The sequence below is a fragment of the Phyllostomus discolor genome, chromosome 14, assembly GCF_004126475.2.
Source record: "Phyllostomus discolor isolate MPI-MPIP mPhyDis1 chromosome 14, mPhyDis1.pri.v3, whole genome shotgun sequence".
Taxonomy (NCBI): Eukaryota; Metazoa; Chordata; class Mammalia; order Chiroptera; family Phyllostomidae; genus Phyllostomus; species Phyllostomus discolor.
Window position 1 is genome coordinate 5,767,794 of NC_040916.2, and position 27,983 is coordinate 5,795,776.

Below are 27,983 nucleotides of genomic sequence, written 5' to 3' on the forward strand. Positions count from 1 at the left end.
TGCCAGAGGAAACCACCAGGTATGCCATGGGAAAGTCCCTCCAACCTTCTGTAGAAGCATGGAATTTCCTGGTTGCCACCATTTCTTATTCAACTGCCACCTCGGAGCTGCCCAGAGCAGGGCTGACCTCTGCAGCCTCCCAGGAAATTTCACACGGGGTGCGGAGGCGGAACTGGGAATCCTCCAGACCTGGGTCCCAGCCCCAGCAGTGCCTGAAGATCATGGGCAAATCACTGAAGGCGTGTGGGCCTCAACGTCCTCAGTGCCTGTCTGTCAAGTGCTGCCCGGTGTCCCAAGCACTTCCAAACATACTGTTCCATGCCATCCACACAACCAGCAGCATAAGTGTTTCTCTCCTCATGCCTTGGCTGAGAAAACCCAGAGGGCTGCGTGCTGTGCTCAAGCTCACCCTGGAGGGCGGACCTGGGCTCCAGTGCTTGCTCTTGCGCCTCTGCAGGCTCACTGGGAAGATGAATCAGACCCTTCCTGGGGCTCCTGGATGTGGAAACATGGTCTGTCCAGACAACTCTCCCCTTGGTTAACTTGCCCAACCTGTTCTGTTGACTCCGGGTCAAGCCCTGAATGAACTTCCCCACTCCCGTGAACTGCAGGAAATGCCCAGACAGCACCCCGTGGCCTGCCACAGCTGTCCAGCTTTAGTTCCCAGCCTCTTTGTGGGCCAGACTCCTTTGTCCTGCAGCCTCTACTTGGGAACCCAGAGCATCCCCTTTCTCCTTCCTGCTGGGGTGGCCGAGTGGGCCAGCTGCCTGTCTCTTTAAGAGAGAGAGAAAAAAACGAAATCAGGAAGTGTGAGAGAGCTGCTGGGCTGGGAGGACGCTGGGTGCTCAGGCACTGAGGTGGGGAGGCAACTCGGCTCGGGCTCCCCCAGGGCCCCGGTGGCACTCAGCCACGCCGACTAGCCCAGTCTTTGAGTCCCACCCAGGTCCCATGAACACCAGGATGCCATGGGCACTGCCTATGGATGACAGCGAGCCCTGAGAGCTCTCATCAGGGGTGCCACCCGGGGGAGTGGCAGCTGCAGGGTGCACCACCCGGTCCCACGAGCCTGCATGACCCACAGCTGAGATGTGGTGAGTGTGCGGGGTCCCTGGGGAAAGGCAGGTGGGGGAGCCCGGGGTCGAGGGCAGCTGCAGGGTGGCACTCTGATGTGTGTCCCGTACTGACAAGTGAGCAGGGGCCCGTGTCTCCTCTCTGTGTCTCCCTGCCATGGCTAGGGACCGCCAACAGTGCCCTGTGTGTTCCGTCTCCGGGGGTCACCCTTGCAAAGCTCTGCTTGGAAGCCCAGAGAGGCAGGGAGGACTGTGGCGCAGAGAGCTGCCACCCGCCTACGAGGCTCCTTTCCCTGCTCTGTCTGCTTCCCTGCGCCCCAAGCCGGCTTCAGCTCCGTCTCTGCACCTTTCTCCTGCTCGGCTCCCAGCGCCTGCCCTCACCTCTGCTGGGGGAGTGGCAAGGAAAGCCTCCTGGAACAGCGGGGGATGAACCTGGAAACCCCCAGCCCAGCGAGGGAGGGGTGACAAACAGGAAAGGGTTAAAGGGCCGGGCTGGTGGCCTTTGATGGAGGCTGAGAATCGAGCGGCACCGAGGGGTGCCTCTCATCCGCCCTCCTCTTTCCGGTGTAGCTCAGCTCCTGGACTTGCTGCAGACAGAAAGCAAAACACACACTTGACAGGGAGCGTCTCCGTCTGACCCGCTGCTCAGACCACAGGGTAAGTGCGCTGGCTCGCACGGCTACAGCAAAGCCCGGGGGGAGGAGGAGGAGGAGGGATGGGAGGTGGTGGGTGGGGCCGCTGGCTTCCAGGCTTCCAGTCTCCACCGCCCACCCTTCTGCATCCACACGCCACTGGAGGAGGGGGAGCCCTGCCCTGCACCTGGGGCTGAATGAAGGCTTCACACCCCTAAGACCCGCAGCCGACTCCTCTTGGCGGGAGGACACCTGGCCAGCTCTTCACCCTGAACTATTACATTGTCTTCAGGGAGCCCTTTGTGCCTCGGCTGCCTCTGTAAAACGCAAACACTGGACTGGCACATTTTCTGAAACTGGGAATTCACCATTGATCTAATGAAGTGGCCTCTGGCTCAAGGAATTGACATTCTCAAAATTTGCATTAAAAATACAGAGAGAAGGCTCAAAGCCCATGTCCCAGGCCAGGTGACCTGAGGGTCCATAACCCTGTGAGAGGTCGGCCTTATCTGAGTCTTTGACGGTGTGTGTGTGTGGGGGGGGGGGGTGGCCCTGCTTATGCCCCTCCCCCTGAAGGCCACCCTGAAACGCTCCTCGAAGGCACTGAGCTCGGCCTGGGAGGCTGCACTCTGGAGCCCGCTGCCTTAGAGAACCGGCTTTTGGAGAGAAGAGGATGGAGGCAAAGATGGGGAACAAGGTTGTAGAGGGTTTCAGATCCTCCCCAGGGCTCCTGAGCCCTTGGATTTAATGGTCTACTGCCTCCTCCACCCCCTACACACACACACACACACACCTTCTCACACTCACACACACACCCTTACACATACAAACACCCACCCCGACACACCCTCTCTCTTGCACACACATACCCCCTCTCATACACCTCCCCCACACACACACACTCACTCACACGCACTCACACGCACTCTGCCGCAGTGCAGGTCCTTGCCACCCTGACCTGAGCTGCCCGCGCAGGCTGCCTGGTGCAGTGGTTGGCACGGCAGCAGGAAGTGGTGGACCCAGGCAAGTGGGAGGGGAGGGGCTCCAGGCTCATGTTGCAATCCTGGAGATTTGTGGCGGTGTGGTTGACGCTGCCTGAGCTGGGTCCCTTCCTTTGAGCACATTTCTGCTTCCTGGGACAATCCCAGGCCTGGGTGCCAAAACCCAGAATTCTTGGTGCCTGGGAGAGGTGACAGGCAAAGGGGTTTGTCTCTGAGGGCCTGTTTGGGGATGGAACTGGAGTGGAGGGGACCTGGGGAATGGGGACAGGTAGAATGTCCTGTGGTGGGACAGGCACAGGCTGTGGCCCTCAGGTCTGCTGGTGGTGCTTCTTTTGGAAAAGCTACTTAACTTTCCTCTGCTTCAAACTTCCCCTGCCCCTGGCCCCTAGCTCCTGGTCAGGCCACCCGTGTCCACCCCAGGTGAGTGATGGAATCCTGGATCCCCGTATGTTCTTCTAGGCAGAAGGTGGCCGGCCAGCCAAGGGCAGGAGATGCAGAGCACGGTCAATTACCTGTGGCACATGGACGACCTGCTGGGGCAGGGGGCCACTGCCAGTGTGTACAAGGCTCGAAACAAGGTAGGGCACAGGCCTGGCTGCCGGGGCCCCTTACACCCAGGAAGTTATTAGCCCGGCCAGCCCCGGCTGGCATCCAGGGCGGTGTATGGCTGGGCAGAGGCCTCTGGACTTGACCCTGCACACTCCGGGCCTGTCCCAGGGGACACCAGGGGCCTGAGCAGCGGAGTTGGGGACTACAAAGGGCTCCTCCACATGATGCCTCTGCTAGGCACAGGTTGGGACTGGAGAGAGAGAGATGAAGACACACGATGGAGTCTGGGGAGGTGACAGCCAATCTAGGAGCAGCAGAGGCGGGAGGTACGGCTTGTTTTGGGATTTTCCTGCTTTCAACGCAGAGCTGCGTCGAGCACACGGGACATGTTGTGCCCTCTGGCCTGAAGAGCTGAAGCCAGACAGAACAGGCTCCAGTCCCAGCTCTGCCACTCATGCCAGCAAGCACTGGCTGCCGTTGTCATTACTGTCAATTGTAATAGTAACAGCAAACATTTCCTGCAAGGTGTCATGTATGCCAAGCTCTTGTCACCTCTCCGTGCTGGACTGGTCCCCTGAGCAGGGGAAGAAGCTGAGGGTGGCAGCCCACCCCTGCCCAGGTGGTCCTTGCTCATCTCCAGTGTTGGGCTGGCAGAAGAGGCCCCACGGAGGCCTGTAGGGTGCTCCCCAGGGCATGGCGGCACTTCTGTTCTCTCCCACGGCAGAAATCTGGGGAGCTGGTTGCTGTGAAGGTCTTCAACACCGCCAGCTACCTGCGGCCCCTTGAGGTGCAGGTGAGGGAGTTTGAGGTCCTGCGGAAGCTGAACCACCAGAACATCGTCAAGCTCTTTGCGGTGGAGGAGACGGTGGGTCCTCAGGCTGGGAAGAGTCAGGTCACAAACTAACAGAAAGTTAGTCACATGCTCGTCAGCAGGGCAGCCAGAGCAGCAACCTGTAAATGAAGTAAAGAATGTAGTGGGCGGGGCCATCCATTGGAAATTAAGTACTGAAGTAGGATGTAATCAGAGAGGGCTTCCTGGAAGAGGTGACCTTGGACTCAGATGTGTGAGATCAGTGTGAGGCTGAGAAGGGATGGCCAGGCCAGAAGCTGGGACCTAGAGCACAAGGGCTTCTGGCTCTAGGCTGAGTCACCTCCTCTTCACACTAAAGAGGCATGCCCACTTCACCCTGTCTCTCTCTCTGCGCCACCTGCAGGGGGCCAGCAGGCAGAAGGTGCTGGTGATGGAATACTGCTCCAGCGGGAGCCTGCTGAGTGTGCTCGAGAGCCCCGAGAATGCCTTCGGGCTGTCGGAGGATGAGTTCCTGGTGGTGCTGCGCTGTGTGGGTGAGCGCCTCCCCGATGCCCACGGGGACCCCCTGCCCGCCTCTGAGCAGCCACAGGCCTGGCCCTCAGTGGAGGCAAAGTCCCAGAGGGGTGTAGCACTTTTGAAACAAGCATCCAAACACAGAACATTCGGGACCTAAGAGGCACTCCATTCAGACCTGGGACAGGCAATGATAAGTGGACAGAACCCAGAATCTGACTCCTGCTGACCAGCAGTTCGTAACTCCAATTTAAAAATAAAATTTAAAACAGGTTGCACATCAGTGTTCATTGCAGCATTATTCACAGTAGCCATAAGGCGAAAGTAGCCGAAATATCACAAACAGGTGAGGGGTAAGCAAAGAGGCCTCCGCGTACGACGGTGTGCCATGCAGCTGTGAGAAGGAATAAAATTCCCACACACGCTGCAGTGTGGTGGGCCCGGGAGACACGCTCAGTAAGGTAAACCAGACGCACAAGCAGTATAGGGCTCGCTCCCGTGAGGGACTCGGAGCAGCCGTGTCCACGGAGTCGGCCAGCAGGGCAGGGGCTCGGCCGGGAGGACGGGAGAGTGAGTGTTGAGTCGGGTTTCTGTCTGGAGACTGACGGAGTTCGGGAGGCGGACGGTGGCAACGGTGGCACAACGATGTTATTGTACTCGGCACCACTGAACTGTCCGCCCAAAGTCGTCAAAATTGCAACTTTTATGTCAGGCACACTTTAAAATGTTTTTAATAGAAAATAATAAAGCAGACGAGGAGGCGGTGCCGTTTGCAGGGAGCCAGGCCACCGTTTCTGCTGGTTTCCTGGGAACTCCCGGGGGCCCTTGGAGCCCGCGTGTGTCCCGTGCCCGTCTCCCTCCTGCTCTTCCTGTGGCCCTGTCAGCCTATGGGAGCTCTCCCTGCACCCAAGGGCAGCCTCCTCTCCAAGATAAGTGGACAGTCCCCGGCCAGAGCCTCGAGCAGCCTCCCCCCATCCGCAGTGGCCGGCATGAACCACCTGCGGGAGAACGGCATCGTCCACCGCGACATCAAGCCCGGGAACATCATGCGCCTCGTGGGGGAGGAAGGGCAGAGCATCTACAAGCTGACGGACTTCGGGGCTGCCCGGGAGTTAGATGACGATGAGAAGTTCATCTCTGTCTACGGGACAGAGGAGTACCTGGTGAGTGGGATGCTGGGGACACGCGGCCCCAAGCTGAAGGCCGCCCCTGCAGCGGGCTGCCCCCCCCCCGCCCCGTGAGGGCCTCTGTGCCAGCCCCTGCATCTGGCAGGGTTCGATCGCACCCTCCACACCCAAACTGAAGACTTGGCAGGCCGAACAGACAACGCTGCGGCCTCCCAGGCCCCCCACCCAGCCTCCCTCGTTCACTGACCTCCTCGACCCGACCCCACAGAGGAGGGCCCACCACTGCTCCCCACTCTCCCAGGGCAGGGAATGAGGATGCTCCGGACAGGCTGGCTCCAAGCCAGTGTTCGGGGCGACAGAGGGGATGGGTTCTGAGGGTTCTGCTGCCTCTGGAAGGCCGAGGGAGGGGCTCCGGCGGCCGGGGGGCCCAGGCCCTCGTGCGCCTTCTCCCTCCACATCTGCGCCCTGGTCTCTCTGGCAGCACCCTGACATGTATCAGCGGGCAGTGCTTCGCAAGCCCCAGCAGAAGGCATTTGGGGTGACCGTGGATCTCTGGAGCATTGGGGTGACCCTGTACCACGCAGCCACTGGCAGCCTGCCCTTCGTCCCCTTCGGCGGACCACGGCGCAACAAGGAGATCATGTACGGGGGCCACAGGCAGGGGTCAGGGCGCTGGGTCTCCCTCGATGGCCCTGCTGTGTCTCCTCCTCTGCTCCGTCTCCTCTCCGGCCTCTGTCTCTCTGGCCCCGCTGGCCCACCCCACCCAGGCTTCTCCTACAGCCTTGGTTGTCAGACCTGGCTGGTGGGAGACAGATCAGAATCCCTCATCTGAGTTCAGTGCTTCCCTTTGGCCCTCTCCCCGCTTCCAGTGAGGCTCCAGGGACACCGTCAGGGCCAGAGGTGGGGCAAGACCCAGGTCCTGCGCCCTTCCAGGTGTCCTGCTCTCCGACACAGAAGTAGCTGGAGATAGCACTGCTCCCACTGAGGGCTCGGCCCAGAGCACAGAGATTTAAGGCCAACTCAGAGAAAGGCCCTTATACTCCACCCCTCCCCCGCCCCCCACCATGCGGGGCTCAGCTATGTGGGAGCTGCAGGAGGTTAGGGAGAGGGCACAGGGACCAGCGTGGACGGAGGCTGTCAGGGAGGCTGGGCACTGAAGCGAGGAGAGGATCAGAACAGCGCTGTGAAGGGGAAGGATACCCGGACCGCACAGCAGGCACAGCACAGGAACAGGGGTGCAGGCTGGCCGGCTGCAGCTGTGCGGTGCGGGCCGCAGGGCGTGGGCAGTGGGAAGGAAGAGAATTTGGGGGGCACCAAGGCAAGGCGACTTACTGGCTGAGAGGCAGGACTCTCGAATTCCTTTTCAGGCCGCCTCAGAGCAGCGGGAGACTTGCACCCATGCTCTGGGCCCGCCCGGCCCAGCCTCTGCCATCCCTCCTCCTGCGCTGCTCGGAGAGCGCGCCGACCTGGTCCTCCTCACTCCCCCAGGTACCGGATCACCACGGAGAAGCCGGCCGGGGCCATCGCAGGCACTCAGCGGCGGGAGAACGGGCCCCTGGAGTGGAGCTACACCCTCCCCATCACTTGCCAGCTGTCAATGTGAGGGGCGGCCCGAGGCTGGGCTGAGTGTCCTCTCTCAGGGAGGCCTGTCCCAGCGGGGCCCTTGCGTGCTGTCCTGCTGGGTCCACCACGTTCCCTTGCTGACTGCAGTTTTTTCCGCCTGGAGGCGGAAGGGCCCTCCCAGCCCTCCCGCCCCACCCCACCCTGCGTCACCGCCCTGGTCCTAGCTCTTCAGGACGTCCTCGTGGATGCCCCCATTACCTACCCGAGGAGGACAGGTCCGGGCCCCGCCCCTGACAGTCTCCATGTCCCGGGGCAGGGGGCTGCAGGGCCAGCTGGTGCCCATCCTGGCCAACATCCTGGAGGTGGAGCAGGCCAAGTGCTGGGGCTTCGACCAGTTCTTCGCGGAGACCAGCGACATCCTGCAGCGAGCCGTCGTCCACGTCTTCTCGCTGCCCCAGGCGGCGCTGCACCGCGTCTACGTGCACGCCCACAACACGTAAGTGGCCGCAGGCCGCAGGCCGGGGCCTTGCCGCGCAGGCAGACGCGTGTCGGCGGCGGCGTTCCGGGGTGTTTCCATGTGCAAGACTCGGGGTTCCGTCTCAGTTCGGAAAACTCCTAGTTCCACAAAGTTAAAGTGAAACGGCTTCCTTGCTGCCACACTCCAGAGACTCAGCATGCTTTTCAAGGCCAATAGTTGTCACAAGTGCCCGAGGGCTGTGTGTGTGTGTGTGTGTGTGTGTGTGGGCGGTGTGTTTCCCACACTTGTTGCTGGAGAAGTTTACGGGACTACGTGAATTTTAATGGGAAGAGGTGCCAAGGCAGAGGCTGGATATTGGGGCTCTTGAGTTCCGTGTCCACTGTCCCCATCTGCCCTACGACATGAGCGCTACCCCTGGTCTTCCCACCACTGATGAGAGAGAAAACCACCCCGGCCCTTCCTCTGAGCAGCTGAGCCCTCTCTGTGGATGAAGTCTTAGCTGGGGTGTGGGTCAGCCTGCCCCCTGGCCTGCCTGCTGACACTTCCTGTCCTCCCCGCCTCCGTTCTGCGTCTGGTGTGTCCAGGGTAGCCATCTTCCTGGAGGCCGTGTACGAGCAGACCCACGTGGCCCCCAAGAACCAGGAGTACCTCTTTGAGGGTCACCCCTGTGCCCTCGACCCCAGCCTCTCAGCACAGCACATCACCCACACGACAGCAAGCAGCCCCCTGATGCTGTTCAGCATGGCCTCAGAGACGCCCAAGGGGCTGGCCTTCAGGGACCGTGAGTAGAGCCACAGAGGCTGGATCTCGTCCCCTCCTCCCACTCTCCTCCAGGGGGCAGGGGTTCACATCCAGGTTATTGATTCCTTTCCTTTGTGGGTACTTCTTTGGGCCCATAGGGTCCCACCATAGGGTGCCCCAAATTCTGGGTTCTAATTTTGCATATTCCTCTGGAACGCCATGGGCCTCAGGCTGGCAGCTTGACACCCCAGGCTTCAGTGTCCACAGAGCTGGGGAGCTGGGACTGGAGCAGGGGGAGCAGGAGCTGATGTGCTCTGCACAGTCTCTGCAATCGGTGGGGAGGCTTCAGAGAGTCGGGGTGGCGGGAAGCAGGAGCCCCAGGTGCTGGAGAGAAGGGAAAATGGTCAGAGGTCCAGGGCTTTGTGTTCCAGTTCTAGCAACAATATTATTCCTTCTCAGTTGAATAATACCAATTTCATCCTCCTAGTCAGGTTGCCAGGGCTGGGAAGGGGAATTAACCTTGAAACTCCTGGGCAATGGGGTGGTTTTGGTCCATTTTCTGGCCGTTGAAATAGGCGCCTTGGGCATGTGGCTGTAGTTCTCCAAAGTCGACACAAGAGGGCAGTGAGAGACTGCCATGTAAAGAAGCACAGTGCCATGCATTCAAGGCTTGAAAGGTGGGGACTCCAGGAACTGGAAAGCTAGGTGGTGAGGGGTGGATGTGAGCCAGGAACAAGGAATGATGATGTCAGAGGTTATCCAAGGCCATATAGGCAGCCCGTCTGACAGGGTCTTTGTTTGCAGCTGCTCTGGATATCCCCAAGTTTGTGCCCAAAGTGGACCTGCAGGGAGATTACAACACGGCCAAGGTTAGAGGTGGCCCCGGGTGGCAGGAAGTGGGGTACACAAAAGGGTGTGGAGGGTGAGGAACCTGACCCCGCTCGCCTGTGTTTTCAGGGTGTGTTGGGCGCCGGCTACCAGGCCCTACGGCTGGCGCAGGCCCTGCTGGCCGGGCAGGAGCTGATGCTTCGGGGGCTGCACTGGTTCGTGTGAGTGCCCTGCGGGCTGGGTGCAGGGGGCCAGGCAGGCAGCCGGGCAGGCCAGGCAACCCAGACCTCTTCGGCCCGGCGCTGGGGCCCCGGCTGCAGGCACAGTGCCGTGGGTCCCGGGGAGAAGCGCTCTGACTCTGGCTCCCCTCGGCAGGAAGACACTCCAGGGTACCTGCAGGCGGACACTGGAGGTCATGCAGATGGCCCTCCTCTTCCTCAGCAGCAGCCTCGGCGCCGAGAGGTGAGTGTCCTGACCAGGGTGGGTGGCTGCAGCAGGCTTGGGGCCCTCAGGCCTTCTCTGTGTTCCTCACCTTCCCTGTCACACTGGCTGCAACAGTGAGGGCTCTGCATCCTGCCCCTCGTCCCCACCCACCACCCCCAGATGACTGCATGTATCTCCCCCACCACCCCACACATCTGCCCCTCCAGGAACCAAGGCAGCCTCCCTGCCCCATCTCTCACCCGCACCAGCCCCAGGGCAGGACTCCGGGCAGCACTCACAGCCACACACGGTCCACCGGACCTGGGGATGCGGGTGGTCTCATCTCCATGCTCCTCCTCCTGCTTCCTCATGTCTCAAACTGCCCTTGTCTTCTTAGGGTCCCTCCCCGCAACCCTTGGGACTCTGTGCCCTCCTCTCCCCTGACTGGGCTATTTAGGGGACCCGTGGAGAAAGGGGTAGACTGGGGAGGAGGAAACCAAGCAGAGGGTCTGGGGATGAGAAGCGGCAGGATTCTACGGGCAGTCCTGAGAATCCTGGAAAGCATGGGGCCAAGGTGCGGTGACAGGTGGGGCTCTGCAGCCCTGGAAGCTGCTGCTGGCTGGAGCCCTTCCCACTTGGAAGACACACGTGGTGACAGATCAGAGACTGGCAAACACTCCTGGTGTCCCTCCCCCTCAGGTCCCCTGTCCCATGTCCTCAGGAAGGTCCCGGGAGTTTCCCAGCAGCGGCTGACTCACCACAGCCCTGCCTTCCTCCCAGCCCTTTGCAGCGACAGCGCTGATGGTGGGGCAGAAGGGGCGGTGGCCGTGCAGGAGGAGGAAGAGGAGTGGCTCCAGAGGACAGGGTTGGAGTCCCTGGCAGGGCTGAGCCCCCTCAGACAGTGACAGGGATGAGGGCAGAGCTCTGGCCAGGGCACAGAAAGGGGTCCTGGGACAGATGTGGTGCTGTGCACACAGGGGCCTCCTGCTCCCTGGAGGAGATGGCCCTTCCCAGGCGTGTGAGGAGATGGGGTGGTTGGGTAAAGGGAAACTGGAGATGGGCACAGGCAACCACAGAGGTCTTCCTGGAAGAGGTGAGGCTGTTCCGGCCATGATGAGAGAGAATACCTGCAGCTGGAAGGTCCTGTGAAGAGACAGAGAAGGGTCTGTGACTGGGGCGCAGGGGGTGTGGTGAGGTCTACTGAAGCCAGAGTCACCATGAAAATGCCCCGGAGCAAAGTTGCAGTAGGGAAAAGGCATGGGGAGAGGAGGAGAGAACGGGTGCAGGTCCCGGAGGGTCCAGTGGGCTGGTGAGACCCCAATGAAAGGACCTATCGGTCTGTTGCAGGTTTTTTAACAGGAAAGAAAAGCATAGAGAAGTATTTGAAGTGTTTGTCTGCCCCCTGGCCCTGGACCCAGGAGTGTGGGGTCAGGACAGGTCGGCCCGGGGCTGCAGTTCTGGCTTCTGCTGGTGGCCACCGTGTTCCCCTTCGGTTCCCAAGGCCCCAGGGAGGGAGGCACAGGTATCTGGTGTGTCCAGGGAGCTCGGAGCCAGGGGAGGGCCTGCTTTCCAGTGTATCCCCCCACGGCCCAAGGGGGGGTTTGGACAGCACCGAGCAGGGTCACAGGGCTGGGCCCAGCTCCTGACAGAACCTCTGCTTCTTCTTTCTCAAAATGAAGGACTGGGTGACCTCCAAAGCACCCCAGCTGCAGACCTTTGTCATCCCAGTCCTTTCTGAACATCCTCAGGCCTATCGATCCTTCTTAAGTCTGAATCCATAGCTCTGCCCGCAGTGGCATCTGACATAGTTTAATGGGCCGGATTTCACGTCTGGGGAAGCACCTCACATAAGTGGCTGCCATCGCCCAGCCTGGTCACTTACCTCTCCCACATGCATTCCTCCTGCTCGGGTCCCCAAGACGGGCTCCCCTGGCAGGGTGTCCTTGCCTCTGTCCCAAAGCCCCTGGGCCCTTCTGAGCAGCAGCCACCATCTGGGGGCCCTGTTCAGGCAGTCAGGGCTGCTCCCCGCACCAGAAAAGCCCTCTAGGTCGTGCCCTCTAGTCAAGCCCTTTCTCCTCTGAGAAAGGTCCCATCTGATCCCCACAAAACCCTTATTAGGGAGCAGGAAGCAGAACTTGAGGCTTGGAAAGCCAACGTGTAGCTAGCCAGGGTCGTGCACATGGCAGGCGTGACGGCCGGGGCTAGGACTCGGACCTGTGTCTCCTGACTCCCTGCCCAGTCGGACGGGGCCAGCCTCCTCCTCTGTCCTCAGGCACCCCACGCCCCCAGTCCACTTGCACACCGGGAAACCGCTGGAAAATCAGGCGTGGGGCAGCTGGGGTGTGCTGAGTGCTTTGCCGGGCCTTGGAGATGGAACGGCGAGCAAGGTGGGCAGCAGCCCTGCCCTCACAGAGCCGCCACTCAGGTCCAAGGTTCCGATTCCCTCCTCGTCTGTCCTCCCCGCCCCATCCATTCCCAAGCCAAACGCATAAGACTCTTTTTTCCTGATTGTTATTGTTATAAAAATGGTATATGCTAATTATAGAAAGTTAGAAAATACAGATAAGCAAAAATGAAATGATAAATACCATATCCTGCCCTAGCTGGTGTAGGTCACTAGGCTGGGCATCGTCTGACCCAGTGAAAGGTCACCGGTTCGATTCCCGGTCAGGGGCCATGGCTGGGTTTCGGGTGCAGTCCCCGATCGGGCTGCAGACAAGAGGCAACCGGTAGATGTTTCTTTCTCACATCAGTGTGTCGCTCCCTCTCCTCCTCCCTCCCTTCCCCTCTCTAAAATGAAATAAATAAAATCTTTAAAAAAATACCATATCCTACTACCCAGAAATAGGTCGCTGCACCCGAGAAGTATATACCCTTCCAGATAGTTGTGCACCGTGCGTAAGTGTACGTGTTAACCGGCGGCACAGTCTTCAGTACTTGCTGTTTTACAACCTGCTCTTCTCAGCTAATGAGCTCTTCCTTCCTCACAAATTTTTGTCTGATCTGGTACCGCCCACCCCAATTATCCCCCAAATTTTCTTTCCTAGCTGGTTGCATCTAACCAGGATCCAATCTAAGACCATACTTTGTTACACTCCTTAAGTCTGTTTTTTAATCTCAACAAAATCGCCCCCACCTGTTTGAGTTGTTGGAGGGACGGCAGCCATCATCCCCCTTCTGGACCCGGGTGCACTTCCTCCCGACGCCCTTTCTTTTGTTCTCCTTTGCTGGCGCTTCCCACAGACTGGGAATTTGAAAGGTTGGGTGTATGCAGAGCAAACTTTAGGCTGAGTCCATCCAAGGTGGCGCTGGCACACCACAGGCCCACCCACACCAGGTGGGGACAGCCTGGCTTCTCCATCCTGCGGTCACGTTTTCCCCGTGAGAGAATCGGTGCGGTGCTGCTTTGGCACCGCACGGATGTCCGCCCCTCACCCCTTCACTGCTGACTTCAGACCCTGCCCGAGTGAATCATCTTACTGGGCCGGTACTGGTACCACAAGGCCTGGCACATTATTGGCTAATAGTCAATAAAAAGCAGCTTTTCCCCTTATTAGTAAGCTATTGATTATCATGAAATACAGTACCTACTGGAAAGGAACTTCATGCTTTTCCTTTAGTTATAAATTCCCCAAGTAAGGAGTTTATTAATAGCTGCCTTGCATTGTGGACTCGAATTTTCTGAGTCAAGTTGTTCCAGGCTCCCTCAGTCTTTGTTCATGGCGCTGCTCCCTGGGCTCACAGCTCGGCTGAGGAGGAGCCTCTTGAAGTTTCTTCCTCTGTCCCGACCACGAAACTCCCCGGACACCCCACAAACCGGCCAAGCTGCCCCATAGATGCCATGACGCAAATGTGTCCTTACTCTGTGCTTCCCTCAAGGTTCAACAACGCGGCTGGGGTGCCTGAGGTCCAGGAACTGAAGAGGGCCGCAGAGCTGAGGGCCAGGCTGCGGACTGTGAGTGAGGATGGGGTGCGGGCGGCCTCCAGGAGCAGAGCTGGGGGGCAGCGGCCCAGCCAGCTGCCCTCAGAGCCCTGAGCTGAGGGCCTCATGGGGCTGTCTGCCTTCTTGCCTTATAGCTGGCTGAGGTCCTCTCCAGATTTTCCCACAATATCGCAGAGAAACAGATGAGCCTGAGCAGCCTGAGCTCGGAGCTGGTGAAGAACCGGGATCAGGTACATGAGGACAGAAGGTCTGTGGGATTTACCTTCTTGATGGGGCGGGGCTGGGCACACGGCGCACAAGGTCCAGCAGCGTTTTATGTGGGAAATGGCAGGGGGGGGGGGGCAGGAATGAGTGAGACCCACCCCCCACCAGAGACTAGCCCGCAGGAGGAAAGGATCTGGCGTCCTGCCCCCATCTGGGAGTTGAGAGGGTGAATTTAAAATCTCAGCAGGTACAACAATTCTAAGTGAAAGACTAATTTAGTTTCCTCCCCCTTTTGGGCCCTTGCTTTACATCAGCCCCTTGGTCAGGTCCTCCTACTCATTTCACCTCAAGACAGTAACACTCCTACTTGGTGGTGGTGGGGGGGTGCTGAATTTGCCCGATCATGGCCAGGAACTGCCAAGTGGCTCAGGCCAGATCCCACCTCCAGAGCCCGTGTTCTCCCCATTGGCTGACATGTGCCCCACCCTGACCGGGGTGTCCTCCGTGGCACCTGCCTGGACCCGTGACCCCAGGTCCTGAATTCTGAACTGAAGAAGCTCTGTAGCCTGCAGGGCTTTTTCTGAACTGCTTTGGCTCACACCCTGACCTGAACCGCCGTGCGGCTGTCTCCAGTCTCTGTGTGCCCCCTGGAGGGACATCCCCGTGCTCCCCCGGGGGCTGAGGGTCTTCGGTGAGGGGCGCTGCCCCAGCCCCAGCCCCAGGATAGTTCCACAACCAAGTGTCTGTATATGGGCTTACCTTGCAAAAACTAGAAGACCGCTCTGAATTCAGGACACCGCTGGCCTGAGTCTTTGGGCCAAGACTGACCTGGGGCCTTGCCCACCCCGTACTCTCAGAGGGCCGGCGCCTGGGACCCAGAAGCCCTGGGGACAGGCTTGGCCCTGCCCCGATCCCAGCTCCAGAGACAGCTGATCCAGGGTCTCGAGAGGAGGCAGGAAGGAAGTGGAGCTGAGGAGGCCTGGGGGTGAGGGAGAGCCCCCTGCTACACACAGTCTGCCTCTCAAACAAGGTGTTCTGTGTCCAGCCTGAGAAGGGGAAGGAAGAAATAGTAATGACCTTAAACTCCAGGCCTAGGAAGTCCTCGGGAGGTCATCTCCATCACTCCCCTGGCTCCAGGTGGGACGGAGAACACTGATTTATCATTGATTTAAGCAAGGATCGTTGATTCATCATTTAAGTGCCAGGCGTTGGATGTACCAAGAAGGCAGTACTCCTGCCCTTGCCAGGTGACCAGAGAGATTCTGCCCCTATCCCAGGCTGTCACCGCCAGGCGCTCCTGTTCCAGGGCCCAAGGCTCCTTTCCAGAGTCTACCCTCACACCTTTCATGTGGCGGAGGCCACTGTCCTGTTGCCTGTCCTGCTTGGCTTTTCGTCCATCTCATCTTACTGAGTGCCCGTGTGTGCCTGTGTGCCTGTGTGTGTGTGTGTGTGTGTGTGTGAGAGAGAGAGAGAGAGAGAGAGAGAGAGAGAAAGAGAAAGAGAGAAAGAGAGAGAGAAGATAAACATGAGAATGGGCGTGGCTGGCAGGCCCGAAGGTGCCCTGGAAGCTTGGAGACAGGAGAGTCAGCCCCACTCCCCATTAGCCCCCAGACTAAGACACTGAGGCCCCTTCTGCAGGCAGACAGTTCCTCCCCCCTCCCACCGCCATCCCGTCCCCTCCCTCGCCCTTTACTCTGTGCCGTTTGACTCTCCCATCACCTGGTCCCTGTCTCCTCCCCACAGCATCCAGAAGATTCAGTGTTGCCTGGACAAGATGTACCTCATCTATAAGCAGTTCAGGAAGTCCAGAGTGAGGCCAGGTGAGCTGAGGGGAGAGGAAAATCAGTTCGAGATCTCCCCTCCCTCCTTCCCTCCTTCCTTCCCCCTGCTGGGGGCTCCTCTGCATGGTCAAGGGGAGCCAGGGTGCAGCTGCTCTAAGTCTGCGTCCCTGGCCGCCAGCTGCCTGCAGATCAGGGAGGGACATACGGCCTTCACACCTGTGCCTATTGCCTGGTGGGGGCTGAGCTGACCCGTGGGTGCCGAGGCAGCTGGAGCCTGGGTGCTGTAGAAGACATGGCCTTTGAAAGAGGGTTTTCCAGAAAAGGGAGGACACAGAGAAATACACTTAGAGCAGGGGTGTCAAACTCATTTCACCGGGGGCCACATCAGCCTCGAGGTTGCCTTCAAAGGGCCGAATGTAATTTTAGGACTGTATAAATATAACTACCCCTCAATAGTTAAGCAAGAGCTCAGCGCTGCCGCTGGGTAGAAACAAGGTACCAGGCTGGATAAAATGAGGTGGAGGGCCGGATTCGGCCCACAGGCCTTGTGTTTCCCACCTATGACTTAGAGTCACTGGGCCAGGCATTTGGCCTGAATTATCTATAAGCCTCACTAAGACCACCTGGGCAGGGCTAGCTTGCTGACAGCCTCAGCTACCCTAGCTGTTTGCCCAAGGTGACTGCTGTCTTGGGACAGGGGCAGGTCCAACCCAAGAGACATAGAGGGGGACCTGGGGAGGCCCAAATTGTCTCTTGGGGTTGAGGGAGGGAGAAAGAGAGGGAGAGAAATATCAATGTGTGGCTGCCTCTCACATGCCCCCTACTGGGGACCTGGCCTGCAACCCAGGCGTGTGCCCTGACTGGGAATCGAACCAGGGACTCTTTGGTTTGCAGGTTGTCACTCAATCCACTCAGCCACACCAGCCAGGGTTAATTTTTAATTTTTCTATTAGAGTTGACATACAACATTATATTAGTTTGAGGTGTACAACACAATGATTAGACATTTATATAATTTATGAGGTGATCACCCAATAAGCCTAGTACCCATCTGACACCATAAATAGTTATTACAGTATTATTGACTGTGTTCCCTCCACCACACTTTGTGTCCCCGTGACTATTTCTATAACTGGCAATTTGTGCACCTTAATCCCTTCTTCTTCTTCACCCATCCTCTCAACCCTCCTGTCTGACAACCACCAAAATGTTCTCTGTATCCATGAGTCTGTTTCTCTTTTCTTTGTTCATTTATTTTTTATATTCCACATATAAGTAAAATCATATGGTATTTGTCTTTTTTTTTGAAGATTTTATTTATTCATTTTTAGAGAGAGGGGAAGAAAAGGAGAAAGAGAGGGAGAGAAACATCAATGTGTGGTTGCCTCTCACATGTCCCCAACTGGGGACCAGGCCCACAACCCAGGCATGTGCCCCGACTGGGAATTGAACTGGCAACCCTTTGGTCCTACAGCCCACACTCAATCCACTGAGCTACACGAGTCAGGTGGTATTTGTCTTTCTTTGTCTGACATTTGTCTTAGCATGATAACCTTTTAGGTCCATCCATGTTGTTACAAATGGCAAGATTTTATTCTTTTTTATGGCTAAATAATGTTCCATTGTATGTATGTACCACTTCCTCTTTAACTAGTCATCTATCAACACATACTTAGGTTGCTTCCAGACCTCCACTATGTAAATAATGCTGTAATGAACATAGGGGTGCATATGTCTTTTTGAATTACTGTTTTGGATTTCTTCAGGTAAATACCCAGAAATGGAATTGCTGGGTCATATAGTAGTTCTACGTTTAATTTTTTGAGGAACCTCCATACTGTTCTCCACAGTGGCTGCACCAATCTACAGTCCCACCAACAGTGCATGAGGGCTTCCTTTTCCCGGCATTGCCTCCAACACTTGTTGTTTGCTGATTTGTTGATGACGGCCATTCTGACAGGTGTGAGGTGATATCTCACTGTGGTTTTAATTTGCATTTATTTCTCTGATGATTAGTGACATTTAGCATCTTTTCAAATGTCTGTTGACTATCTGTATGTCCTCTTTGGAGAAGTGTCTATTCAGGTCCTTTGCCCACTTTTTAATTGGATTGTTTGTGGGGTTTTTTGGCATTAAGTTGTATGAGTCTCTTATATATTTTGGATATTAATCCCTATTGGATACATTATTGGCAAATATCTTCTCCCATTCAGTAGGTTGTCTTTTCGTTACGTTGATGGTTTTCTTCACTGTGCAAAAACTCTTCAGTTTGATGTAGTCCCATGTGTTTGTTTTTCCTTCTGCTTTCCTTGCCTGAGGAGACATATGCAGAAAAAAGATTCCCAAGAATGACGTCAAAGAGTTTACTGCCTGTGTTTTCTTGTAGAGGTTTTATGGTTTGGAGGTCTTAACGTTTAAGTCCTTTATCCACGTTGGGTTTATGCTTGTATATGTTGTAAGAAAGTAACTCGCTTTCCTGCTTTTGCATGTATCTGTACAGTTTTCTCATCGCCATTTGTTGAAGAGGCTGTCTTTACGTCATTGTATATCCTTGCCTCTTTACCATATATTAATTGACCACACAGGTGTGAGTTTAATTCTGGGCTCTGTGTCCTGTTCCACTGATGCCATGTGTCTGTTTTTCATGCCAGGACCATGCTGTTTTGGTTACTATAGCCTTGTAGTATAGTTTTAAATCAGGTAACATGATACCTCCAACTTTATTTTTCTTAAGATTGCTTTGGCTGTTTGGGGTCTTTTGTGGTCCTATATAAATTTTAGGATTATTTGTTTTAGTTTGTAAAAAATGCTGTTGGTATTTTGATAGGAATTGCATTGAATCTCTAGATTGCTTTGGGTAGTGTGGACATTTTAACAATGTCAGTTCTTCCTATCTATGAGCACGGTGTATGTTTCCATTTATTTGTGTCTTCAGTTTCTTTCTTCAGTGTCTTATAATTTTCCAAGTACAGGTCTTTTACCTCCTTGGTTAAATTTATTCTGATGTGTTTTTTTGTGTGAAATTGTAAAAGGACTTGTTTTCTTAATTTCTCTTTCTGATAGTTTGTTATTGGTGTATAAAATGCAAAGAATTTCTAAACATTGATTTTGTATTCTGGTACTTTACTGAGTTCATTTATCAGTTCTAATAGATTTTTTGTGGACTCTTTGAGGGTCTCTCTGTATAGTATCTTATCTGCAAATAATGACAGTTTTACTTCTTCCTTTTCAATTTGAATGCCTTTTTGTTTCATCTGCTGTGGCTAGGACTTCGTAACACAATCGTTAAAGAGGTATTTGACACGTTTTTGTGTGTGCTGAGCCATCACAATCCCAGTTTACATTTATAGCACATCTATTTGGAAGCTAATTTTTTGACAAAGTGAAATGTAGTCTTACCAAAACAATAAAACTGTGTTTACTGAGAAAAAATATTTTATCACTGCTTTGGCTTTTAAGTTTAAGTAAATTGAATTAATTGCAAGAAAAGTTCAGTTCTTCAGTCCACTGGCCACCATCAAGTGCTCTGCAGCCACGTGCGTCACCGGCCACTGTGCTGGGCATCTGCATCAAGACGATAACCTCCCTCCTCGGAGCCCAATCCTGCCTCTGGGTCTCGTCTCTGCAGGGCAGGGAGGGGAGCACCAGAAATGGGAACACTGAGGCTCTCCTGCTCTGGAGAGCCCCAGCAGGCCTTGGGCTCAGCAAGACTGGCCGGCACTCAGTTGCCCACCGTTGCTGTGATGTTAGGGGAACCTCGGAGGTTCTTCTGCCTCCGTGCCTGGAACTTGATAACCCTAATGTGGCTGCTCTCCTGCGCGCCTTCCACGTGCCGGGCACCGTTTTACAAGCTGTGAATGTTCTTAATTTATTTAATGCTCATAAGTCCAGGCACCGCTAGCCTTACCGTTTTACGGACAAGAAAACTGAGACACAGGCAGGTTGAGTAGGCCGAGCAATGTAGGTTCAGCTGCTTTTTCTTTTTACTATTTTTCAATTACAGTTTACATTCAATATTCTTTTCTATCAGTGTCAGGTGTACAGCGTAGTGGTTAGACAATCACATACCTTACAAAGTGGTCCCCGATATCTCCAGTGCCCACCCGGCAGCACACATAGGATTATATTATTGACTGTATTCCCTGTGCTGTACTTTACATCCACATGACTATTCTGTAACTACCCATTTGTACTTCCAAATCCCTTCACCTGTTGTCACTCAGCCCCGAATCCCCTCCCCTCTGGTGACCATCAGTCTGTTCTCTGTGTCTATGAGTCTGTTTCTATTTTGTTTGTTCACTTATTTTGTTCTTTAGATTCCACATAGGAGTGAAATCATATGGCATTGGTTTTTCTATGACTGGTTTATTTCACTTAGCATAACACCCTCTAGGTCCATCCATGCTGTCACAAATTGTAAGAGTTCGTTTTTTATGGCTGAGTAATATTGTACTGTATATACGTACCACATCTTCTTTATCCGCTGGCCTGTGGATGGGCACTTGGTTGCTTCCCTATCTTGGCTGTTGTAAATAGTGCTGCAATGAACATGGGGTGCATATGTTCTTTTGAATTAGTTTTGGGTTTCTTCAGATACATACCTAGCAGTGGAATTGCTGGGTCATAAGGCAGTTCAATTTTTAATTTTTGAGGATTCTCCAAACTGTTTTCCCACAGTGGCTGCCTCAGCCTGCATTTCCCACCAAGAGTGCACAAGGGTTGCCTTTTTTCCACATCCTCGCCAACACTTGTTTGCTGATTTATTGATGAGAGCTGGTCTGACAGGTGTGAGGTGGTCTTTCATTTAGTTTTAATTTGTATCTCTCTGATGATTAGTGACATTGAGCATCTTTTCATATGTCTATTGGCCATCTGTCTGTCCTCTCTGGAGAAGCGTCTATTCTGGCTCTCTGCTCGTTTTTTAATTGGGTTGTTTGGGGTTTTAGTGTTGAGTTCTGTGAGTTGTTTATAAATTTGGCATAGTAACCCGTTATCAGATGTATAATTGGCAAATATTTTCTCCCATCCAGCAGGCTGTCTTTTCGTTTTGATGATGGTTTTCTTTGCTGTGCAAACACTTTTTAGTTTGATGTGATCCCACTTGTTTGTTTTTCTTGTCTGAATCGATATATCAGAAAGAAAAGGTTGCTGAGAGAAATGTCAAAGGTTTGACTGCCTACTTTTTTTAGGAGCTTTATGATTTCGGTCTTACATTGAAGTCAAATCCGTTTTGGGCTTATTCTCGTACGTGGTGTAAGAAGGCGATCTAGTTGCATCTTTTCTGCGTGTGTCTGTCCACTTTTCCCAACACCATTTACTAAGCAGACTGGCTTCACCCCACGGTGTATTTTTGCCTTTTCTGTCACATGTTAACTGACCATATAGGCCTGGGGTTATTTCTGGCCTCCATTCTGTTCCATTGGTGTAGACATCTGTTCCTATGCCAGTACCATGAGGTCCGGCTGCTTTCAATCACCTTATTTTACAGCCTCAGAAAGAGTTTTATTGCTGTGGTCTTCAAGTGTCCTTTATTAAAGTTACAGATGGGCCAGGAAGAACAACCCTTAGAGTATTGAAAGATTCCATGCTGACTGTGCTCAGTAGGTAATAGGGCACTGTCTCCCTAGCCTCACACCGGGCCCGTGTGTCTCACAAGACAGGTGAGGAAACGGACTCAGTGAGGTGAAGGTGCACTTGCAGCCAGCCCCCTGCTAGCAGGAGGCAGGGATGCGACTTGCAGCTTGAACTTAACATGTGCCCAGGTGGCAGAGGGCCGGGCCAGGATGAAGAGCCCAGGAAGGGGATTCTGGTGCTGGGGTGTGGAGGTGGGGCTGACAACATAACCTTTGCCTCCCTGCTCTTGGGAGTCCACTGGCCCCGACGCCCATTCCCTTGAAGCCCAGGAGGGGGCAGCATCTTCCCAGGGCAGAGAGCACAGGGAGATGCCCAGGCAATGAAAACTTCAGCCCTTCTGGTTCAAGGGGCTGGGCTGCGAAGAGACCTGGCCCAGCGAGGGTGCTGGCCTAGCTCAGAGCCCAGCTGGCTGCCCTGCAGCTTGAATATTCAGAGGTGAGGCTGTAGGGACTGGTCACTCCTGGAGGGAGGTTGGCTGAGGGGCCGGGGCTGACCCAGCCTCCTTCAAGGCCCATCTCGTCTGCCCCTTCCCACCCGCAGCATTCGCCTGCCCCAGGTATGCCCCTCCCTTGTCGCAGTGCCATTTCGTGGGTGCTTGGTTCACTCCTTCCGTCCTTCCTGGCTCCGATGGGCTGTGAGCTCCCGTGGAGCAAGGTTCCGGCCAGGCTGCCTTCATCTCTGTAGCTGTCCCCAGCCCTTGGGGCCTTCCATTGTGTTGACCCAACAGGTGACATCATTTCTGTTTCCCTCAGGGCTTGGCTACAACGAGGAGCAGATTCACAAACTGGATAAGTGAGTGGCCTGTCCCTTGGCAGGAGGGTGGGCAGGAGGGTGGATGTCTCTGGGCAGAGCGACTCTCTGTGCCAGACAAGACGGGGTGAAGGGCCCTGGCCCCAGGCCATCGCTGGGCAGGGGAATGGCGCTGTAATTATTTCGGGGGCAGGTTATCCAGAGCCAGGGAAGGAGATTGTGTGCCTGAGCGGGAGGAGGTTCCTCAGAAGCAGTGATGGTGAAACTGGATTTACTTCTGAACAAGATTGTTTGTAGGGTTTCCTTCCCTAAGTGTCCTCACTGACTTACCCCCCGCTGCTTCTGACCTCTGCCTGAGCCTCCCCGGGCTCCCCTCTCTCCTGCTTCCTGGGCTGTCATGGCCCAGGAGGCCCTCCCTGACTTAAGGCTTATATGGGGACACACTCCCCCACCCCTACAATCACCCTGACCCCTGTACCTACACACACTTCCCTCTGGGGGCTGAGCTTGGGAGGGCGTGAGTTCTCCGGGGGCCCTTGTCCTCCCATGTCTCTCTGCTGGCCTTGCTGCATGCCAGTCACTCTGTCTCCACGGTCCTCTTTCTTTGGAGAGACAGCCCTGCCATGCACCCAGGAGCTGGCACTTGGGTGTGTGGGACCCAGGCGTGCTCGGCCTGTGCTCAGGTGTCTCCGACTGCTTATCTCTGTGCCTCGGTTTCCCTGCTCTTCTCAGGGTGAATTTTAGTCACTTAGCCAAGAGGCTCCTGCAGGTGTTCCAGGAGGAGTGCGTGCAGAAGTACCAGCGTCTCTGGTCACCCACGGCAATCGCATGAGGTAACAGTCTGGCCCTGCCTCCTGGGCTCATGGACCCTGGGCCCAGGCAGCCATGGCAATCGCAGAGCCCTGACTGGGAGGGAGGTGGCGGTAAAGGGACGGAGGCAAAGAGGGGTGGGTTGCGGCCCTGAGTGGCCAGGCACTCTGCCACTCGAGTCCTGTGCCTCTGCTTGTCGCTTGTCGAGTCCCGCAGTGTCTGCCCCGTGCGGGGCACGCCATCACCCCGTCTCCCAGGAGAGGGCTGAGGCCCGGAGAGCAGGTCTGGCAGGCAGCAGTCCCAGGACTGGTGTGTGCCTGTGACGGCCCCTGAACTCTGGACTCTGTCCCCAGTCCCCGGTGGTCAGGTGGGGGAGCCCACCCTCTGTAGGGGAGAACATTCTCAGGTCCTCCCAGGGTGAGGACAAGTGGTCAGGGGAGTCGGGGCGGGCAGAGACCCCTCTCTCACTGGCATCCCCCGTAGGAGGGTGTGTTCTCCCTGCTCAGACAGTCTCTCTGTTGCTCCCCTACCTGCAGGAGTACCGGTCCCCCCGGGCAGGGAGGGCAGTTCCCAGGTGCTGTCTGTTTGAGGTCACTGGGCCTATGGGCTTGTTATGGGCAGAGGCCCAGGCACCCTCCTACCCTGACATTACAATACCAATGCCCAGCTCCTCCACCCCCCACCCCACCTTCTGACTTAATTGGTCCAGAGTTGGCTTGGAGAGCAGTGGTTTAAAGCTCCTCAGGTGATTCTGATGTGTAGCCAGGGTTGAGCATCAGCCACTGGTTTAACCCCCAGACTTGGTTTCCTTTTTGTGTAATGGGAAAAGGTTCTTGCTCAGTCTCTCTGCTTAGAGAGGGAAGATAATTTGTGTAAGAGCCCTGCCCTTGATTTCCTCTGAAACGGGAGCATGAGGAACTCCCATAGTGAGTGTGGGCTGTCCTCGGCCACTCTGCAGCCTGACCTGGCCGTGCGCCCATCCTGGCGGCCTGAGTGACCCTGCCCAGCGCATGCTCCCATGTGGCTGTGATGGGACACTCACCAGCCTCAGTCAGAACATGAGCACTCTTGCAGTGGGGCAGGGGACAGCTGAGGGCACACCCAGACGGGTGGAGGCAATGAGGGAGGCTAATGCCTGGGACCCGTGGGCTCCGGCCTCTGTTGCTGGAAGCCTCTCCTTATATTTGTGGAATGGCAGCTGGGTGCGCCCCCTAAGAGCCCGGCTCTCACTTTTCATCTGCTCTCTCCAGGATGCTGCACGAGGCCAGGAACCACCTGCGCCTGGTCGCCTGCTCAGTGGCTGCCTGCAGCACGGAGGCCCAGGGGGTCCAGGAGGGCCTCAGCGAGGTGCGAGACCTTCAGGGGCACCGATTGGGGGCTGCTCGGGGGAGCCCAGTCCACGAGGTACTCCGGGGGCATTCGGGCCATTCCCCTACTCTGGGCAGAGCTGCCCCTAACCAGGTCCACCCACTTTGGTGTGGGTTGGAGGTCTCTGACCCACAAAGGTGCCCTGAGGTGGGGATGGAGAAAGAAGAAGGCACTTTCTAGAGATCTCAGACTGAAGGTCACTGCAAGGGCAGAGCCTCCAGAAAGCCGGGATATCTACCTCACTGCCCCCCACCCCCACCCCTTGCACAGCCTGGGAGGCTCCAGGCTGCTCCTGAGAGAGGTGGTGTGAACTCCCCTTGACCTGAGAGGAGTCCCGCACACAGGCAACTGGAGAAGCCAGATGCCTGCTTTGCCACCAGGAGCAGAGGAGGGCTGCTCCTTCCAGGAGGGCACCGGCATGGCTCCTTCTGCCCTCCCCACGCGCAGGCTGCCTCCCACCCCTCTCCGCAGCTCCTGGCACCTGTGCCATTAGGGGTGCAGGCTGGACATGGGAGGACTTGGTGGTCTGGATCACTAAATCCAAGCACAGACAGTGAGGCGGCTACGCCAGCCGCACCCCAGGGTGGGAAGGAGGGGCTTGCAGGAAGGACTCCAGAGGTCTGGGTGCCCCAAGGATGTGGGCTGGGGGCTGTGTAGTTACCCTTTCCTTACCTGTCCTCAGATCCGCCCACCCCACAGGTGAGCTGGCTCTTCCCTTCTGACTGCTGTGTGCTTCCCTTCAGATCCTCGACTTGCTGTCTCACCGGCTCCCTCAGGATAGAACAGAGGGGGCTCAGGCCTCGCCAGCACCCCCAGCTCCTTATTCCAGTCCTGAACTAAAGGACCTGGGTCTCCAGTAAGTGCTGGGGAGAGAGGGACATTCGAGGGGTGATGGGAGGGTATCGGGTGCTGAGGCCAGGGCCCAAGGGGTCTGCCTCACGACAGGCCTAGGGGTGGGAATAAGGAGGCTGGGTGGGGGCCTCCCGGGGCAGGGGTTCGCCCCGGGCAGCCTGAGCCTCAGGAGCAGCCGCCTCTCTTGCCTCTGCCTTGGACAGCATGGAGGGGCTCCTGGAGGAGATGAAGCTGCTGGCCTTCGACCTGCAGGACAACAACCACATCATTGAAGGGTAAGGCGTCCTGCTGTGTGCTGCCCTGAAGTCGGGGCGCAGGGTCCCTGTCCCCGTCCCTCCGGGTGTGATGACAGGTGTCCGTCCATCTTCAGAGCTTCTGCCTGTCCTCAGGGGCGTCGCCGTCCCCTCCCGGTGCAGGCTCCCACTGCAGTCTCCAGGGCGACGGTGCCCTCAGAGATAAAAAACTTCACCGGTTTTAAGCAACTGGGGGTCTACGACAGAAGATTCACATGACCTCGATGCTACGACCATTCTCGGGCAGGCAGAGACGGGACTCCGGCATGGGACCCGCGGCCGTGGCTGTGGGCTCTGCCTGGCGCCTCCCCAAATGATCCTTTAATCCCCACACCCGGCCTTGAGTGGCGTCCTGGCGTCTGCATGTCCTGCACCAGCAAACTGAGGCACACACGGGGCCGGTCGCTGCCCGAGGCTGTGTTTCTCTGGCTTGTAGGGCCCCTGTTCTGGGCAGTTGCTCACAGGGCCGCCCTGGCTGCAGGCCCCGCGCTAGCCACTCCGCTCCATCACCTGAGTTGATCCCCTCCTCAGGGGTCAGGGGCGCTGGGGGAGGGCAGCAGGCTCAGACCTTTGGGTTCTGTGCACCAGTAAAATTCACGAAAGAAGACTGGATGGCCCAGCTCTTCATACAATCAAATGGACACATCCGAAAGGGGCAAAGCCCTGCCGTGTAGCAGTCCCACCCCACAGAGCACGGCTACCACCGAAGAGGGGGAAGGACGTTGTGTCAGAATCAGGGAGGGTCGGTGGGTTTGCCTACATGCAGTGCACCGCGCAGGCAGGCAGAGTCCAGGACTCGCCCGTCATCCGTGTGTCTGTCACCTCCCCACGGGGGAACCCGTGGCATGCTGGGAAAACTGCGCAGAGATTCCAACAGGATTTGGCTCCTGACTCTGCTCCCTACCAACGGGTGTGCCCCCGGAGGTCTGTTCGGCTCTGAGCTTCTCGGCGTGGGGGTGGGGATTAAAGAGGATGAGATCTGCCCTGAGCTGCGGAGGGAGGAGGGAGCCGGCAGAGGCTTGCTAAGTGGTAGGCGTCCCCTGGGGGGCCATGCCAGTCTGGGGCGCTAGAGCTGGGCCGGGAGGCGGGGAGGCCTGAGAAGCTGGCGGCTGCCTCCAGAGTTTCCGAGGGTCCTCGGGTTGAGGAGGCATCTCCTCCACGTCCCATTCTGGCCAGGGGAGACTCTGCCTCATACACCCTCAAAGAGGAGGCTCGACAGCTTCTTGGACAGCCCTTCCAAAACAGCCCTCGTGGGCAGGAAGTTCTAATTTTAGTGCCGACATAAATTTTCCTTGCTGTGATATGTAGCCTATTTACAGATAGCTCAAAACTTTATTTTAGTGAATTTTCACTTCCTTATTCAGCACTGCAGCCAGAGCGCCTGGAGAAGCCATGCGAATTCCTCTTTCCTCCTCCTAACCCCGCTGCGCTGGGCTCAGCAGGAGAGCTCTAAAGAGTGCAGATGCCTTGGGTCTTGCTGACAAGATCTGGGCGTGGCCCAGGGTGGGGCGTTTTTATAAGTTTCCCGGGCAACTGTAGTGTGTAGTCAGGGGTGAGAGCCACGGAGTTTTTTTCAGGGGGCAGGAGGCTGCCAGAGTAGAGCTGAGCACTCGGAACGCCTTGGAGCTCCTGAAAGCTGTGTTTGGCCCTGGGGTGCGGGCTGCAGGCTGCTCCGCTGGGTGGGGGAAGCTGACTTGTGCCTTTCATTGCAGGTTGATTAGGGTCCAGTCAGCTTCTGATGTCTAACCTCTGTGGGGTGCACGAGGTGTCCTGAAGCATTAGAATCATTCAAACACTGTGCTCCTGCCTGCACTGTGGGGCCCGACACAGGACAATCCCTGGTCCCATCTCGCCAGCCTACCTCCCTCCTGGCCAACAGCCGGGAGATGTCACCAGCATTACCGTCCGCTGCCTTTCTGCGGGAAGCACACAGCACCTGGGGCACCTGACGACCTCTGTCAGGGCCCGCTGCCCAGGCAGAACTTTGGATGTTATGCAGCAGGCTCAGCGACAGCTCCGCCATCGCCCTGGCCCATATGGCTGAACCTTGCCGGGCCCTGGGGAGAAGAGGCTCCCCCAGCCTACCACCCCCGCCCCCAGTTTACTGGGGCTTCTGTCCTCAGGGAAAAGAAGAGGAAGCCTCCCAGGGCACCCCCCGGGGTGCTGGGTCCAACAGCCTAATCCTAGTCTTCCTGCCTCCTAAGTAAGGTGTTTCTCCTGGAGCACGCAGCCCTCTCCCCTCTCCTGTGATTTCTGAGGCTCGCCACGCCCGGCCACAGGTGTCACAGGGTCTGATTTTCCTTCTGCTCTCAGTCTGGCTGGCCCTGAGGTAGAGAGAATGGGGGGTGGAGGCTGGAAGCCACTGTCCAGCGACCCGCCCCCTTCTCTGTCCCCGCCAAGGCCCCACCAGTCCTGGGACGTGCAGCCAGCAGGGGCCAGCAACGGCCGTGCGACTGGGACAGGCCGGTTTGTCCAGAGCCCTGGGGGGAAGGGGCCTGCACTCCACGGAGCGGAATAAACGTGCCTTCTTTTCTATTTCTGAGTGGCTTTCACTGGGCCGTGCCTGTCGTGTTGCAGGGGAAGCTGGTGTGCGCGGCATCCCAGAGGCGTGG

At 56.5% G+C, this 27,983-nt stretch overlaps 1 protein-coding gene across 1 annotated transcript; it reads left to right on the top strand.

Annotated features, from left to right (window-relative positions):
- The first annotated feature begins 1,036 nt into the window (after window positions 1-1,036).
- IKBKE (inhibitor of nuclear factor kappa B kinase subunit epsilon) lies at window positions 1,037-27,906 on the top strand. Its single transcript, XM_028531053.2, is given in 23 exon segments — window positions 1,037-1,091; window positions 1,641-1,727; window positions 3,163-3,281; window positions 3,977-4,117; window positions 4,467-4,596; window positions 5,558-5,739; window positions 6,185-6,345; window positions 7,192-7,302; window positions 7,583-7,762; window positions 8,329-8,525; window positions 9,290-9,354; window positions 9,443-9,534; window positions 9,689-9,775; window positions 13,616-13,691; window positions 13,814-13,926; window positions 15,627-15,703; window positions 22,051-22,090; window positions 22,781-22,848; window positions 22,851-22,881; window positions 24,109-24,205; window positions 24,970-25,082; window positions 25,282-25,353; window positions 27,084-27,906. Coding segments are annotated over 21 exon segments (2,154 nt in total). The 5' UTR covers window positions 1,037-1,091; window positions 1,641-1,727; window positions 3,163-3,194; the 3' UTR covers window positions 27,118-27,906.
- The last annotated feature ends 77 nt before the right edge of the window (window positions 27,907-27,983 follow it).